This window comes from Trichomonas vaginalis, chromosome IV (assembly GCF_026262505.1).
Source record: "Trichomonas vaginalis G3 chromosome IV, whole genome shotgun sequence".
In the NCBI taxonomy this organism is placed as follows: Eukaryota; Parabasalia; order Trichomonadida; family Trichomonadidae; genus Trichomonas; species Trichomonas vaginalis.
The window spans coordinates 27179074-27194180 of NC_067206.1; the positions used below are offsets into that span (position 1 = coordinate 27179074).

The 15107-nt window shown below is 31.3% G+C and overlaps 8 protein-coding genes across 8 annotated transcripts, besides 4 other annotated features; 2 read left to right on the forward strand and 6 right to left on the reverse strand.

The window, feature by feature from the left end:
* Positions 1-856: 856 nt before the first annotated feature.
* TVAGG3_0176780 (ER to Golgi vesicle-mediated transport) lies at positions 857-2776 on the reverse strand (the record flags this gene model as incomplete). The annotated part of the gene is made up of 1 exon (XM_001309293.1): positions 857-2776. One exon carries the CDS (start codon positions 2774-2776, stop codon positions 857-859), a length of 1920 nt encoding a protein of 639 aa, XP_001309294.1.
* A 98-nt stretch (positions 2777-2874) lies between these two features.
* On the reverse strand, positions 2875-3426 carry TVAGG3_0176790 (structural constituent of ribosome; the record flags this gene model as incomplete). The annotated part of the gene is made up of 1 exon (XM_001309292.2): positions 2993-3412. The coding sequence occupies one exon, from the start codon at positions 3410-3412 to the stop codon at positions 2993-2995; it is 420 nt and encodes a 139-aa protein (XP_001309293.1).
* A 1038-nt stretch (positions 3427-4464) lies between these two features.
* Positions 4465-4501: a mobile genetic element.
* Positions 4465-4501: a terminal%2Cinverted (terminal inverted repeat of Banshee-A3 transposon ID:TVAGG3_0176800).
* Positions 4502-5305: 804 nt separating this feature from the next.
* Positions 5306-5740, reverse strand: TVAGG3_0176810 (uncharacterized protein; the record flags this gene model as incomplete). Its single annotated transcript, XM_001582300.2, has 1 exon — positions 5306-5740. A coding segment is annotated over one exon (435 nt), but the record flags the coding sequence as incomplete, so codon positions are not given.
* A 142-nt stretch (positions 5741-5882) lies between these two features.
* On the reverse strand, positions 5883-7404 carry TVAGG3_0176820 (uncharacterized protein; the record flags this gene model as incomplete). The annotated part of the gene is made up of 1 exon (XM_001582301.2): positions 5927-7141. One exon carries the CDS (start codon positions 7139-7141, stop codon positions 5927-5929), a length of 1215 nt encoding a protein of 404 aa, XP_001582351.2.
* Positions 7405-7586: 182 nt separating this feature from the next.
* TVAGG3_0176830 (uncharacterized protein) lies at positions 7587-8107 on the forward strand (the record flags this gene model as incomplete). The annotated part of the gene is made up of 1 exon (XM_051225484.1): positions 7587-7964. One exon carries the CDS (start codon positions 7587-7589, stop codon positions 7962-7964), a length of 378 nt encoding a protein of 125 aa, XP_051110470.1.
* Positions 8108-8373: 266 nt separating this feature from the next.
* Positions 8374-8758, forward strand: TVAGG3_0176840 (uncharacterized protein; the record flags this gene model as incomplete). The annotated part of the gene is made up of 1 exon (XM_051225485.1): positions 8374-8715. The coding sequence occupies one exon, from the start codon at positions 8374-8376 to the stop codon at positions 8713-8715; it is 342 nt and encodes a 113-aa protein (XP_051110471.1).
* Positions 8759-11173: 2415 nt separating this feature from the next.
* TVAGG3_0176850 (ER to Golgi vesicle-mediated transport) lies at positions 11174-11560 on the reverse strand (the record flags this gene model as incomplete). The annotated part of the gene is made up of 1 exon (XM_051225486.1): positions 11174-11560. The coding sequence occupies one exon, from the start codon at positions 11558-11560 to the stop codon at positions 11174-11176; it is 387 nt and encodes a 128-aa protein (XP_051110472.1).
* A 1184-nt stretch (positions 11561-12744) lies between these two features.
* TVAGG3_0176860 (structural constituent of ribosome) lies at positions 12745-13194 on the reverse strand (the record flags this gene model as incomplete). The annotated part of the gene is made up of 1 exon (XM_051225487.1): positions 12784-13194. One exon carries the CDS (start codon positions 13192-13194, stop codon positions 12784-12786), a length of 411 nt encoding a protein of 136 aa, XP_051110473.1.
* Positions 13195-14264: 1070 nt separating this feature from the next.
* Positions 14265-14300: a mobile genetic element.
* Positions 14265-14300: a terminal%2Cinverted (terminal inverted repeat of Banshee-A3 transposon ID:TVAGG3_0176870).
* Positions 14301-15107: the final 807 nt, after the last annotated feature.

Here is a 15107-nt window from a genome sequence, read left to right on the forward strand (position 1 = left end):
TTGTTCATTCTGGAAAAACTCTTTCTGCTTCTGGCTGTTCTTTTATTAAAAACACTGCTCCTGAAGGTTCATTTTTAATATGTAACTATAATGAGCTAACGATTTGGAATTGCTATATTGATGATTTGATTCCAAATACATTTTATAAAAATGTATTGCCTAAAAATTCAAAAGCATATTTCACTAACAGATTGGTTCATCTTTCAACTGGAAATTGTCAAGCAGAATTTGAAAATATCAATAAAAGTAATAGAAAACTTAATCAACATTGTTTTGTACCAATCGTATTAAACTATAAACCATTTTAATAATCATTTTTAAATAGAAAGAAGATACCAATAACATTTTGAATATAGTGAATGAAATAAATATTTTAATAAATCAAATGTACATAAATCATGAATTACGAGATGAATAACCAAAGAATTGGAAGAGTCTCAAAAGATAACCAATTTTTTAATAGAAGAATGCTCTTACAGTTTGTAAATAATGTTTTAGCTACAATAGTGATACACCTCAAAATATATTATAAATACAATTTGAAAGGAGAGAACTGAAATGGCGGGATGTGTTCATTTTTAGAGATACTTCGAATGATTATCTATGAAGACAATATTGAAGATTTCTAATGAATCAAGGAAAGGCAGAAGTTCCGTAATAAACTGTTCTCATGAGTATTTTCATCATGAATAATCTTTAATTAATTGAGCAGATGTTCAAATGTTACACCAGGACAAGATTGTGAACTATAATTATTGGATCTATATATTTATTTTTAAATTATAAATTCTACTACTCAGATAAATTCTCTATATGAAAAAATTCGTATTTCTAAAACAAATAAAAAACTTTTTTTTTATTCAACAAGTTTAATTTTTGCCTGGCAAACGTGTGGATATCTTCTAACAAATTTCCAGAGCTCTGCATTCTCTTGAGAATCAATTTGAGGAAGGTCAGAAGGAAGGGAGTTCAAATCTTCACAACCAAAAGCGTTTTTGATGTAGTTTAAATTAGATTTCTTCGAAACTTGGAAGAAAATGTCATCAATGTCTTGTTTTGCCTTGATACAGTTGTTTGGTCCGAATGATTTTGTTCTTGGATGCAAATAAAGGAGGAAATCAAACACATTAGAGTTTCTTATATATATGATATCCTGAATTCTTCCATCAACTCCCAATTTGTGGATCTTTTGGGCAATTTCGGAATTTTTCATGTAATCAATCAAAGAATTTATCAATTGTTCGCCTATTGACTTGATCATTGGCAGACATTTGTTTAAATCACCGCAAAGTAGGCTGTTTGCGAACATTCTGCCAACATAATCCAAAAATGCACCGGGATCTATGTTAGTTTTCACGCAGGTTGGGTCGTTTGATACTAAGTACCATTGCGTTGATACTCTGACCCTGGAATTTCCCTTGTAATCCTTGTATTTCATCAAATGCTGGAAAAATACGACTCCAATTTTAGTTGGCTGGTGCATATTGAGGTCGTAGAACAAGGAAGAGCTATATGGGAAGTTTCCGAGTGATAATTCCTTAGTATCCGAGAAAATTCCATTTGATGAAATATTATCAATGGAAAAGACATCAGTATCGAACAAAAGAGTAGACGTAGCGTTGTAGAAGTAAGGAGTATTAGCGATTTTGTTAATAAAGCAGTCTAATTTCGGAAAATCTTTTTCAGTTGAATATTTCTCTACAACTCGAAGATTTCCGGACGAAACACCAGGCATAAGTCCGAAGATGTTCATGTTATCACTTCCATCAACACAGGCAAATAAATGAAGCGAAATTCCGGAAATATTAAAACTTTTTCCTAAATTCAAGTAGAAATCGTTTTGTTTGGTCTCTTTGTATAGTAAATCACTGAAATCGTTCAGTTGTGGCGCTGATTTTGGCAAACAAAAAGGACCATAATTTGGATTTCCGTAAACTGAAGCAATTATGGAGCCTCCAGCATCATTTAATAGTCTAAGAGTTGCTAGTAATGCTGATGGGAAGCAATTGTCAGCAGATGAAGAACTTTTTGTATTTGAAATTTTTTCGAGAGAATCTAAGATCCATTGCCTGTTTTCAGATAGTGTTCTGAGTTTTAATGGTGGAAACTGGAAATGATCGAGGTCCGAAATCTGAATAACTCTGTTTTTCAAAGAATCATAATATTGAAGCGTTTCATCGAAAGTAATGATACCAAAAGATGCATTTTCATTGCAAGTCTTAACCATTTTGATCAATGACGTGCAAAAATCTCTTGTCATTCCTGATTCTACGGCATATTTTGAAGTATCAATCAAAATTACGTAATTTAATAAACTTAAATGTTCTGTACTTTCTTGTAAGATTACATCATATACAGGAGATGTGAAAAATTGGTGCTTTTGAACGTCCATATCTTTTGGAAGTGTAATTTCGCTTCCACAGATAGGACAAATAACAGAGTTTTTATCAGGCACCTTTCTGCAGCATATGTTTGGATATGCACCACATGAAAAGCATTTAGGAATGTATTGGGTTGAGCAATTTAACAATGGAACTCTATGGAAATCGCCTGGAGAAACTAAAATACCAAGAGGATATGCCCCATTGTTCATAGCTGGTGTATGTGGGAAAACAGTTGTGATTGAACGAAAGTTTGGCATATAATTTTTATGTGGATTGGATTTCGGTTCTTCAGCGACCAAATTTTCCTCCCAGATGTCATCCTTATTCTCCAATGTTCGTTTTATATATACTAAATTCTCTGGAGGCTGTACATATTTTCCTTTATTTGTCATTTTTTTTTAAAAATAAAAACTTTTTTTTTAGAAAAATTTCAGAAAGTCGTGAACTGCGGCTAATCAAATATAATAACAAAATTATAATAAACTAGAAACAAAGAAACAAAAAAACATATGAAATCTTATAAATTCCTTGAAATTTCATTAATAATTTTTATTTGTAGAAAAATATGACATCAAGTAATTTAATAACCACCATTTATAAGATCTAATTTAGAATTGGAGTGGCTTGAAGAACCATGCCATCTTGTTGTTGAGGTACTTCTGGCGGAGGACAGCAGCGTATTCTGTAAGGAGGGCCTTCTTAGCTGGGGCATCCTTAAGAGCAGCAACAACCTTCTCGACGGAGATCTTCTTGAAGAAGTCCTCATCCTTGACGTTGTGGCGTGTAAGCATAACGTGGTTGAAGTTGACGGCCTTGACGAAAAGCTTAACTTGTGTCTTCTTAACGAGGACTTCTGTTGGCATATCCTTTGTGACCTTCTTTGGATACTTCTCGATACCCATAACGATGGCGTATGGGAACTTGCGATCTTCAGTGCCTTCTGGGTAGGCAGCGAGGACGACGGCCTTCTTGCCGGCGTGGCGGCCCTGGAGCATAACAACAAAACGACCTGCTTGGAGAAGAGACATACAGGGAAAGGTCGACCAACAACGATTATTTTTCACAGAATTTGGGATTTTATATTATTATTCCTACCACTCCAAAAACAAAACGGACAGAGGCAACACTACATATTTTTAATATCAATTTTTATAAATATCATAAATGTGTTCTAGAAATACATTACTATTGTCTTTTAGATATGTGTACTACTTGTTGAATATTACAAATGCTATTGTATTGTAAACTGTGAACCCATACATCCTGAAAATAACATATTAATATCATTTGAATAATTTAATGGGAAATATCTGCAGTTTTAATCAATCGGCACTAAAACAGCGCACATAATTCAATACGTAACATATTATAAAGCAAAATATATAATTTGATATCCAATTCCTAAAAATAACAATATTCCAATAATATTTACATTAAATAAACCAAATTAAATTACTATATTTTATGGCATTCCAAACGGGAACCGCGGTTGGTTACCATGGATTTCCGTCACCGGTCACATTTTAAAGATTTTTAAAGCCTTATAAAAATATGCTTTGTAAATCATTTTTTGTAAATCGGCAAAAATTTGGTAATTTTCTTCAACTAATAAATCTGCGAATAGCATTTATAATACAAGAACAATCTTTTAAAATGCGTTTGATTCATTTTTGTATAATTTCATATAGGCACATATATTCTTCCGGGACTTTCCGTGATTTTACCGTAAAATCATTAGTTTACACCAATTTTTCCGTATTTTGAATAGTTTACTGCACTTTTTCCGTAAAATTGAGTTACGGGAATCCGCAAAATTTCCGGACCTCATTTTTCATAGAATATAATAATAATATTTGATAAAAAGATATATTATTTATATTTTTGATTTTTGAATTACGGAAAAAGTGAATTGATAACTTGATTTTTTTATATGGTTAATTTTTCAAATGATATTATGAAGATCTAAAATATTAAAAGTAAAAAATTGAATTACGGAAAAAGTGAGGTCAAAAGTGAAATAAATTTGCAGAACAATTTTCATTGAAATAAGCTTTATTTTTCATTATTAATAACAATGCTGTAATAAACAGAAATTCATCAAAAGTGACAGCTCTCAATTTTTTGACATTTGTAAATCCTAAATTGAATGAGAAAAATGAAATAATACTAAGCATAATACAATATTCTAGATTTAATTATAATTAGGAAAAAGTTAATTTTGAGAGTACTTTTCATAGGCATATAGAATGAAATCTTCTGAAAAATAATATCACATAAACTCATATTATTTTCTAATATATAACTATTTTATATAAAAATCAAATTCAATGATCTTAAAAGCGAAGGATAAACCTCAAAATTTACGAATATAATGAGTGGGAATATAATGCTTATCTATCATAAAACCATATGAAATATTAATTTTTGCTTTACGCCTAATTTTTGACGACAATTAGCAAAAAATGTTAAATGTTAACATTCAGTCCATTTGAATATGAAAAATAAAATTGACTTTGATTAAATGTTTTTATTTATCATGCAATTCTTCTTGCGACCAAAGATTTGAATAAAATTTCAAAAAATAAGATAGCTTAAAAAATAATATACGGTAGTGTTTACTAATAGATGAATAGTATATAAATTCTATTAAAATGGATTTGATCAAAAAAAATATATAAAATTTGATCATAAATAAAATCGTTTTAAATTACTTCTTCATTTAAATTATAACAATTATTTTTGGTTTTATAGTTTTTAAAGCTCATGGTTTTTTTAACCACAGAATACTTATGTGCTGTAGCAAGCTTGCAATCCAAAGCTCACGTTAGACAACAAGAGTCATGAAGTCTCATACTAAGGGATATCCAACATATATTTTAATAATCTAATGTTTGTGACAAATATTCAACATAAAATTAAGTATTTCTCTTTATATGGCCATCGTCTAGTATTTTAAAATCAATTTTCTCGTTTTTGGATGTGAATATCTTTAAATAGCATTTTGCCCAGAATTTATCTAATAAGCATTTAGTATTTTCATAAGTAGATTCAATTAATTCACCATTTATGGCGGTAGTTATTTTAATTGTTGAGTTTTCTTCAAATTTACAATTATTAGACTTTTTTTGAGGTTGAAGTGTGGAAGCTAGGTTTGGATTTCTTTCAAATGGTATATCTAAAGATTCATAAGCAGGAAAAGAGGCTCCAGTTCCAAATGTGAATAATAATCTTGGCTTAATGGAAGAAATCGTGCTTATTTGGAGGCCATGAGTTGAATCATTGCTATTTTGAGATAAATTGTTAGATCTTTCTTGTGGTTTAGATTTCAATGCTAATAATTTTTGTCTAACATCCATGAAATCTGATTCAAAAATAGATTTATTCTACTAATAGTGTAGTGTGCATTAATGCATTCAAAAGATATTATGAATAAATTAACAAATCATCATTGACATTAAAAATCCTATGAGAATTGATAAAAAATAATAAGACATATTTACAATAATGGAAAACAATAATAATTTACTTATAATAATAAAAGTTCACACTGGTTCTTGAATTGAATCTTCATCAATATCTAAATTATGAGTGTTTGAGTTTTCTTTCAATGTAGAAACTGAAGAAAAGCTAGATACAGACTTTCGTGAACTCTTTGGAGATGATGGGAAGATTTCCTTGGCTTTTTCTGCTTCTTCTCTCTTCTTTTTAGCTAATTCATAACCAAGTCTCATTTGATTAATCTTTTGATCCCAACCATTAGGCTTGTTAACATCTTTGAAGAGCACATCTTTCTTTTCCAGAAATTCTTTGTATGAAGTCCTTGGCTCCGGCTTCTTTTGTTTGGATTCTATAATCTTATGCATTGCATTAATTCTTTCTTGATATCCACCTGGAAGTTTAGCATGTTTTTGCTTTTCTTTGATCTGCAAGTATTCTTCATAAGATATTGGCTTTGGCTTGTCTAGCTTTGACTTGGATTGCCTGTATGCTTGCATTTTTGTTTGGTATTGAATAGATTTCTGCTGTTCCTTTTCTTGGAGTTTGCTAATAGCTTCATTATCTAACTTCTTTTTCTTCTCTCTTTTCTCTTGTTCTTCTTTTTCTCTGCTTTCTTGAATTTTACTATCAAGATCTTTGAGTTCATCTTTAACTCTATCTTCAAGAGGTTTTCTGTCAGCTTTGGCTATCCATTTTTTAGTTTCTTCTGACATTCCTCTGTATGGCTGTTGAGGCGGAAGTTTGACTAAGAATTTATCTCGCTTGATTCTCTTTTCTTCTTTCTTTTTCGTGTCTGGAATCTGTATGAGTTTTCCATTGGCCAATATAACAGTAAGTCTAATCTTTGCCTGCGAGTAAAACTCACTTCCACCCTTGGAAACGTATGCTTCTTTGAGTGAAGAAACTACTTTTTCTGTTTGATATTTGCATGGCTTTCCTTCTTCCTCTTGTTGCTGATTGACTGACCATTCAGGGAGGACGTCTTTGAGAAATTCAACTTCCTGGAACTTTCTGTTCATTGATCCTATAATGCCTAATTGGAATAGGGGACGAACTAGGACAGATTCGGATGCTTCTGGTTCAATACCTTCAAAAGCTTTATCAATAAGCTTATTGATTGATTTATTAGCTATTTCAGAGGCTTCTTCAGCTTGTTTCTCTTTTTCACGCTTCTCTTGCTCCAATTTTTCTGGATCTTCAATTTCATTTGGAGGAAGTTCAACTTGAGGTTTTACTTCCTTTTTATTTATACCATTCATTAATGCATAAGAAAGTTCCTTAATGACAAATCTATCAAATGGTCTTTCTCCGTTTGAATCAATTGCATTTAATAAAGAATTCTTCACATTTTCAATTATGTAAGTAACATCAGAAGTATCCCTTGTACTTTCGTCTGTTTCCCATGATTTAGATTCATCATCAATTATTTGTTGAGCTTGAGTAGGCTGTTGAGGGTTTAATTTAGCGCGGTTTATTAATCCAAAACTTTGCAGAATTTCATTTAATTGATCAGCGGTAATGAGAGAATTCTTGTTTCCTCTTGCTTGTTTTTCGGATCTGTCCACGTCGAGAAAGACACGAATTCCATCATTACTTTCTTGAGATCAACGGCTGTTTGCATGGAAAAGAAGTATCCAAGAGAAAAGCGGTATAATATTAACACGTTTCCAAGTCATTGAGAAATTATTGGAACACCACAGAGAAATGATTGTTTCCAATCTTGTTAAAGCTGGTATAGAATTGTGCCAAGCTTTCTCTCCACAAGAAAAAGCCAGATACGAGGGATTCATCAAATCCCAGGAGCCAGGAGAGAATCCAAATATGTGGTACATCAAAGCAGCTGCTATGGTTCAAAATGGAAACAGAGATACATCGTTTGTCAACAAATTCGTTGATTTGTTGCCTTCTCTTTTCGCTCTCAAGCCTGGACATCTTCGTCTGGAACTCTGCTTCGAAACTCTCAGCTCCATCATTCCTTTGATGGAAAGTACATCTTTAGTTCCTTTGATCTTGGTTTGGCCGGCTCTTTACTCTTCTTGCCACTTGAATATGCAGTTGAGAAATTCAGCTTTGAACTGTTAAATGTCTGTTTGCAATTTGCTTACGACCACGGGCGATTTCAAGAACATCGGTGGTATTGAGACAACAACATATATCTCAGAGCAATTGACAAAGACATTGTCTAATTTCAAGGATTCTTTCGGAAGTGACAAAGATAATTCCTTCATTACACATTGTCACAAGCTTTGTCAAGAGGTTTCGAGTTATTGGAGACAACACGGAAGCAATAAATGTCGCCAAAACATGTATAAACGCTCTAAAAGACAGGCCTTTCCTGGCAACACATTTTGTTATGCCATTGATTTGCTACACGAGCGAAGACATTGTTCCTATCTGTTCTTGTTTCTCTCAGATGACGACACCAGCAGAAATCATCTTCGAAAACTTCGAACAAGAGAAGAGAGTTAGATAAGTTTACATTGCTGCTTACATGACAAACTGTGTTGCTGACGGCGCATGCAAGAATAACACATCTAGAATTGCAAGAGTTTTGACATACGGCGCACAGAAGTTCCCTCCATTCTTCAAGCCATTCAAAGCTAATGTTGTAAGTAGATGCTGGAGAATGATTGATGCAAAGACAATTACATTCGAAGATTTGGACCTTTACGCAACAATTTCTGCTTTGTTCATGTCTATTCCAGACTCTGGTGTTGATTACACAGAAACAGCCACGAAGTTCGGATTCCAGAGAATATCAGATGACAAGTTAACAAAGATCATCCAAAAGGCTTTGACAGGAATAATCAAGGCTATCAAATTAGTCGGATAAAAAAGATATTTATTTATTTTAATTCTGGATCCAGATTTTTTTTGTATGAGGAAAAATTTAAACTCAATTTATCTCTCGAAGTGAAGCGATGTGAATTTTTAAGGGTATGATGATCTCTTGATGCACAAATAAGTGAAGTATTTCCTTCTTAAATAATGTTCGAAGTGTTTGGATTTCTTTCTGTAGAATCCAGTCATTTTGTTAGAGTAGGAAAAACACCCTTTAGTGAGAAAAAATTCTCAATGATAATATTCTCAAACTACAAGAAATTTTAAAATTCTAGGAGAATACAAGATTAAAAAATCGAAGTTGCGATAGAACAAGTTTGATGGTTAAATTCTCCATTATTTTCCCATTTATTTCATATAATTTATATTGATACTTCAATGTTCATATTTTACAAATAATGGATAAAAAACCGTTATATTTATGTCATATTGTGTAAGAATGCTGGAAAGTCATCTTTAAGAGATGACGATCTATGGAATAGTTATTTCACAAGTCAATTTACAGGGGTACAAACCAAATCATGTATAAACTGCAATATTACAGCCGGGAAAAGTCAATATTACTTAGATGACTGCAGTTTTTTTGATGACAATGACCATATTATCATTTCAGCGAAATTGCGAGTTCATTGTTTCTACATAATCGCTGTTCTTTTAATAATTGTGTTTCAACAGAAGACGGATGCTGTATTTACTACCTTTCAAAAAACGATACTTCAATTGTTCAACGAAAATTCTGTTGTACAAGGTGCCAAAGCTCTAAAAATGGTCATTTTTCATATACATCAGTAGGCCAAAGAAACTTAAACTTTATTATTGACAGTTCACTTTTCGATTTAGGAATGAAAATGCTGGTGAACGAGGAATTTTCGTTCTAGATGGCAATATCTTAATTTCATTCATCAAATTTTTCCTCTTGTAAAGGTACAAGAGAAGTTATGGGATTATTTGATACATTTTTAGATGACTACAAAACAAAATTTAACTATACTACTGTTATTAATAGTAAGTCAACAAATGATTACAATACAATTCTAGGTATTCGTTATAATTCGTTGATTGAGTCTTGCAATATAATAAATAATAGTATATCAAAATCAGATTCGGGTATTATTGTTCATTCTGGAAAAACTCTTTCTGCTTCTGGCTGTTCTTTTATTAAAAACACTGCTCCTGAAGGTTCATTTTTAATATGTAACTATAATGAGCTAACGATTTGGAATTGTATATTGATGATTTGATTCCAAATACATTTATAAAAATGTATTGCCTAAAAATTCAAAAGCATATTTCACTACAGATTGGTTCATCTTTCAACTGGAATTGTCAAGCAGAATTTGAAAATATCAATAAAAGTAATAGAAAACTTAATCAACATTGTTTGGTACCAATCGTATTAAACTATAAACCATTTTAATAATCATTTTTAAATAGAAAGAAGATACCAATAACATTTTGAATATAGTGAATGAAATAAATATTTTAATAAATCAAATGTACATAAATCATGAATTACGAGATGAATAACCAAAGAATTGGAAGAGTCTCAAAAGATAACCAATTTTTTAATAGAAGAATGCTCTTACAGTTTGTAAATAATGTTTTAGCTACAATAGTGATACACCTCAAAATATTATTGTAAATACAATTTGAAAGGAGAGAACTGAAATGGCGGGATGTGTTCATTTTAGAGATACTTCGAATGATTATCTATTGAAGACAATATTGAAGATTTCTAATGAATCAAGGAAAGGCAGAAGTTCCGTAATAAACTGTTCTCATGAGTATTTTCATCATGAATAATCTTTAATTAATTGAGCAGATGTTCAAATGTTACACCAGGACAAGATTGTGAACTATAATTATTGGATCTATATATTTATTTTTAAATTATAATTCTACTACTCAGATAAATTCTCTATATGAAAAAATTCGTATTTCTAAAACAAATAAAAAACTTTTTTTTTATTCAACAAGTTTAATTTTTGCCTGGCAAACGTGTGGATATCTTCTAACAATTTCCAGAGCTCTGCATTCTCTTGAGAATCAATTTGAGGAAGGTCAGAAGGAAGGGAGTTCAAATCTTCCAACCAAAAGCGTTTTTGATGTAGTTTAAATTAGATTTCTTCGAAACTTGGAAGAAAATGTCATCAATGTCTTGTTTTGCCTTGATACAGTTGTTTGGTCCGAATGATTTTGTTTTGGATGCAAATAAAGGAGGAAATCAAACACATTAGAGTTTCTTATATATATGATATCCTGAATTCTTCCATCAACTCCAATTTGTGGATCTTTTGGGCAATTTCGGAATTTTTCATGTAATCAATCAAAGAATTTATCAATTGTTCGCCTATTGACTTGATCATTGGCAGACATTTGTTTAAATCACCGCAAAGTGGCTGTTTGCGAACATTCTGCCAACATAATCCAAAAATGCACCGGGATCTATGTTAGTTTTCACGCAGGTTGGGTCGTTTGATACTAAGTACATTGCGTTGATACTCTGACCCTGGAATTTCCCTTGTAATCCTTGTATTCATCAAATGCTGGAAAAATACGACTCCAATTTTAGTTGGCTGGTGCATATTGAGGTCGTAGAACAAGGAAGAGCTATATGGGAAGTTTCCGAGTGATAATTCCTTAGTATCCGAGAAAATTCCATTTGATGAAATATTATCAATGGAAAAGACATCAGTATCGAACAAAAGAGTAGACGTAGCGTTGTAGAAGTAAGGAGTATTAGCGATTTTGTTAATAAAGCAGTCTAATTTCGGAAAATCTTTTTCAGTTGAATATTTCTCTACAACTCGAAGATTTCCGGACGAAACACCAGGCATAAGTCGAAGATGTTCATGTTATCACTTCCATCAACACAGGCAAATAAATGAAGCGAAATTCGGAAATATTAAAACTTTTTCCTAAATTCAAGTAGAAATCGTTTTGTTTGGTCTCTTTGTATAGTAAATCACTGAAATCGTTCAGTTGTGGCGCTGATTTTGGCAAACAAAAGGACCATAATTTGGATTTCCGTAAACTGAAGCAATTATGGAGCCTCCAGCATCATTTAATAGTCTAAGAGTTGCTAGTAATGCTGATGGGAAGCATTGTCAGCAGATGAAGAACTTTTTGTATTTGAAATTTTTTCGAGAGAATCTAAGATCCATTGCCTGTTTTCAGATAGTGTTCTGAGTTTTAATGGTGGAAACTGGAATGATCGAGGTCCGAAATCTGAATAACTCTGTTTTTCAAAGAATCATAATATTGAAGCGTTTCATCGAAAGTAATGATACCAAAAGATGCATTTTCATTGCAAGTCTTAACCATTTTGATCAATGACGTGCAAAAATCTCTTGTATTCCTGATTCTACGGCATATTTTGAAGTATCAATCAAAATTACGTAATTTAATAAACTTAAATGTTCTGTACTTTCTTGTAAGATTACATCATATACAGGAGATGTGAAAAATTGGTGCTTTTGAACGTCCATATCTTTTGGAAGTGTAATTTCGCTTCCACAGATAGGACAAATAACAGAGTTTTTATCAGGCACCTTTCTGCAGCATATGTTTGGATATGCACCACATGAAAAGATTTAGGAATGTATTGGGTTGAGCAATTTAACAATGGAACTCTATGGAAATCGCCTGGAGAAACTAAAATACCAAGAGGATATGCCCCATTGTTCATAGCTGGTGTATGTGGGAAAACAGTTGTGATTGAACGAAAGTTTGGCATATAATTTTTATGTGGATTGGATTTCGGTTCTTCAGCGACCAAATTTTCCTCCCAGATGTCATCCTTTTATTCTCCAATGTTCGTTTTATATATACTAAATTCCTCTGGAGGCTGTACATATTTTCCTTTATTTGTCATTTTTTTTAAAATAAAAACTTTTTTTTTAGAAAAATTTCAGAAAGTCGTGAACTGCGGCTAATCAAATATAATAACAAAATTATAATAAACTAGAAACAAAGAAAACAAAAACATATGAAATCTTAATAAATTCCTTGAAATTTCATTAATAATTTTTATTTGTAGAAAAATATGACATCAAGTAATTTAATAACCACCATTTATAAGATCTAATTTAGAATTGGAGTGGCTTGAAGAACCATGCCATCTTGTTGTTGAGGTACTTCTGGCGGAGGACAGCAGCGTATTCTGTAAGGAGGCCTTCTTAGCTGGGGCATCCTTAAGAGCAGCAACAACCTTCTCGACGGAGATCTTCTTGAAGAAGTCCTCATCCTTGACGTTGTGGCGTGTAAGCATAACGTGTTGAAGTTGACGGCCTTGAAAGCTTAACTTGTGTCTTCTTAACGAGGACTTCTGTTGGCATATCCTTTGTGACCTTCTTTGGATACTTTCGATACCCATAACGATGGCGTATGGGAACTTGCGATCTTCAGTGCCTTCTGGGTAGGCAGCGAGGACGACGGCCTCTTGCCGGCGTGGCGGCCTGGAGCATAACAAAACGACCTGCTTGGAGAAGAGACATACAGGGAAAGGTCGACCAACAACGATTATTTTTCACAGAATTTGGGATTTTATATTATTATTCCTACCACTCCAAAAACAAAACGGACAGAGGCAACACTACATATTTTTAATATCAATTTTTATAAATATCATAAATGTGTTCTAGAAATACATTACTATTGTCTTTTAGATATGTGTACTACTTGTTGAATATTACAAATGCTATTGTATTGTAAACTGTGAACCCATACATCCTGAAAATAACATATTAATATCATTTGAATAATTTAATGGGAAATATCTGCAGTTTTAATCAATCGGCACTAAAACAGCGCACATAATCAATACGTAACATTTATAAAGCAAAATATATAATTTGATATCCAATTCCTAAAAATAACAATATTCCAATAATATTTACATTAAATAAACCAAATTAAATTACTATATTTTATGGCATTCCAAACGGGAACCGCGGTTGGTTACCATTGTTCCGTCACCGGTCACATTTTAAAGATTTTTAAAGCCTTATAAAAATATGCTTTGTAAATCATTTTTTGTAAATCGGCAAAAATTTGGTAATTTTCTTCAACTAATAAATCTGCGAATAGCATTTATAATACAAGACAATCTTTTAAAATGCGTTTGATTCATTTTTGTATAATTTCATATAGGCACATATATTCTTCCGGGACTTTCCGTGATTTTACCGTAAAATCAATTAGTTAACACCAATTTTTCCGTATTTTGAATAGTTTACTGCACTTTTCCGTAAAATTGAGTTACGGGAATCCGCAAAATTTCCGGACCTCATTTTTCATAGAATATAATAATAATATTTGATAAAAAGATATATTATTTATATTTTTGATTTTTGAATTACGGAAAAAGTGAATTGATAACTTGATTTTTTTATATGGTTAATTTTTCAAATGATATTATGAAGATCTAAAATATTAAAAGTAAAAATTGAATTACGGAAAAAGTGAGGTCAAAAGTGAAATAAATTTGCGAACAATTTTCATTGAAATAAGCTTTATTTTTCATTATTAATAACAATGCTGTAATAACAGAAATTCATCAAAAGTGACAGCTCTCAATTTTTTGACATTTGTAAATCCTAAATTGAATGAGAAATGAAATAATACTAAGCATAATACAATATTCTAGATTTAATTATAATTAGGAAAAAGTTAATTTTGAGAGTACTTTTCATAGGCATATAGAATGAAATCTTCTGAAAAATAATATCACATAAACTCATATTATTTTCTAATATATAACTATTTTATATAAAAATCAAATTCAATGATCTTAAAAGCGAAGGATAACCTCAAAATTTACGAATATAATGAGTGGGAATATAATGCTTATCTTCATAAAACCATATGAAATATTAATTTTTGCTTTACGCCTAATTTTTGACGACAATTAGCAAAAAATGTTAAATGTTAACATTCAGTCATTTGAATATGAAAAATAAAATTGACTTTGATTAAATGTTTTTATTTATCATGCAATTCTTCTTGCGACCAAAGATTTGAATAAAATTTCAAAAAATAAGATAGCTTAAAAAAATAATATACGGTATGTTTACTAATAGATGAATAGTATATAAATTCTATTAAATGATTTGATCAAAAAAATATATAAAATTTGATCATAAATAAAATCGTTTTAAATTCTTCTTCATTTAAATTATAACAATTATTTTTGGTTTTATAGTTTTTAAAGCTCATGTGGTTTTTTTAACCACAGAATACTTATGTGCTGTAGCAAGCTTGCAATCCAAAGCTCACGTTAGACAACAAGAGTCATGAAGTCTCATACTAAGGGATATCCAACATATATTTTAATAATCTAATGTTTGTGACAAATATTCAACATAAAATTAAGTTTCGTTTCGT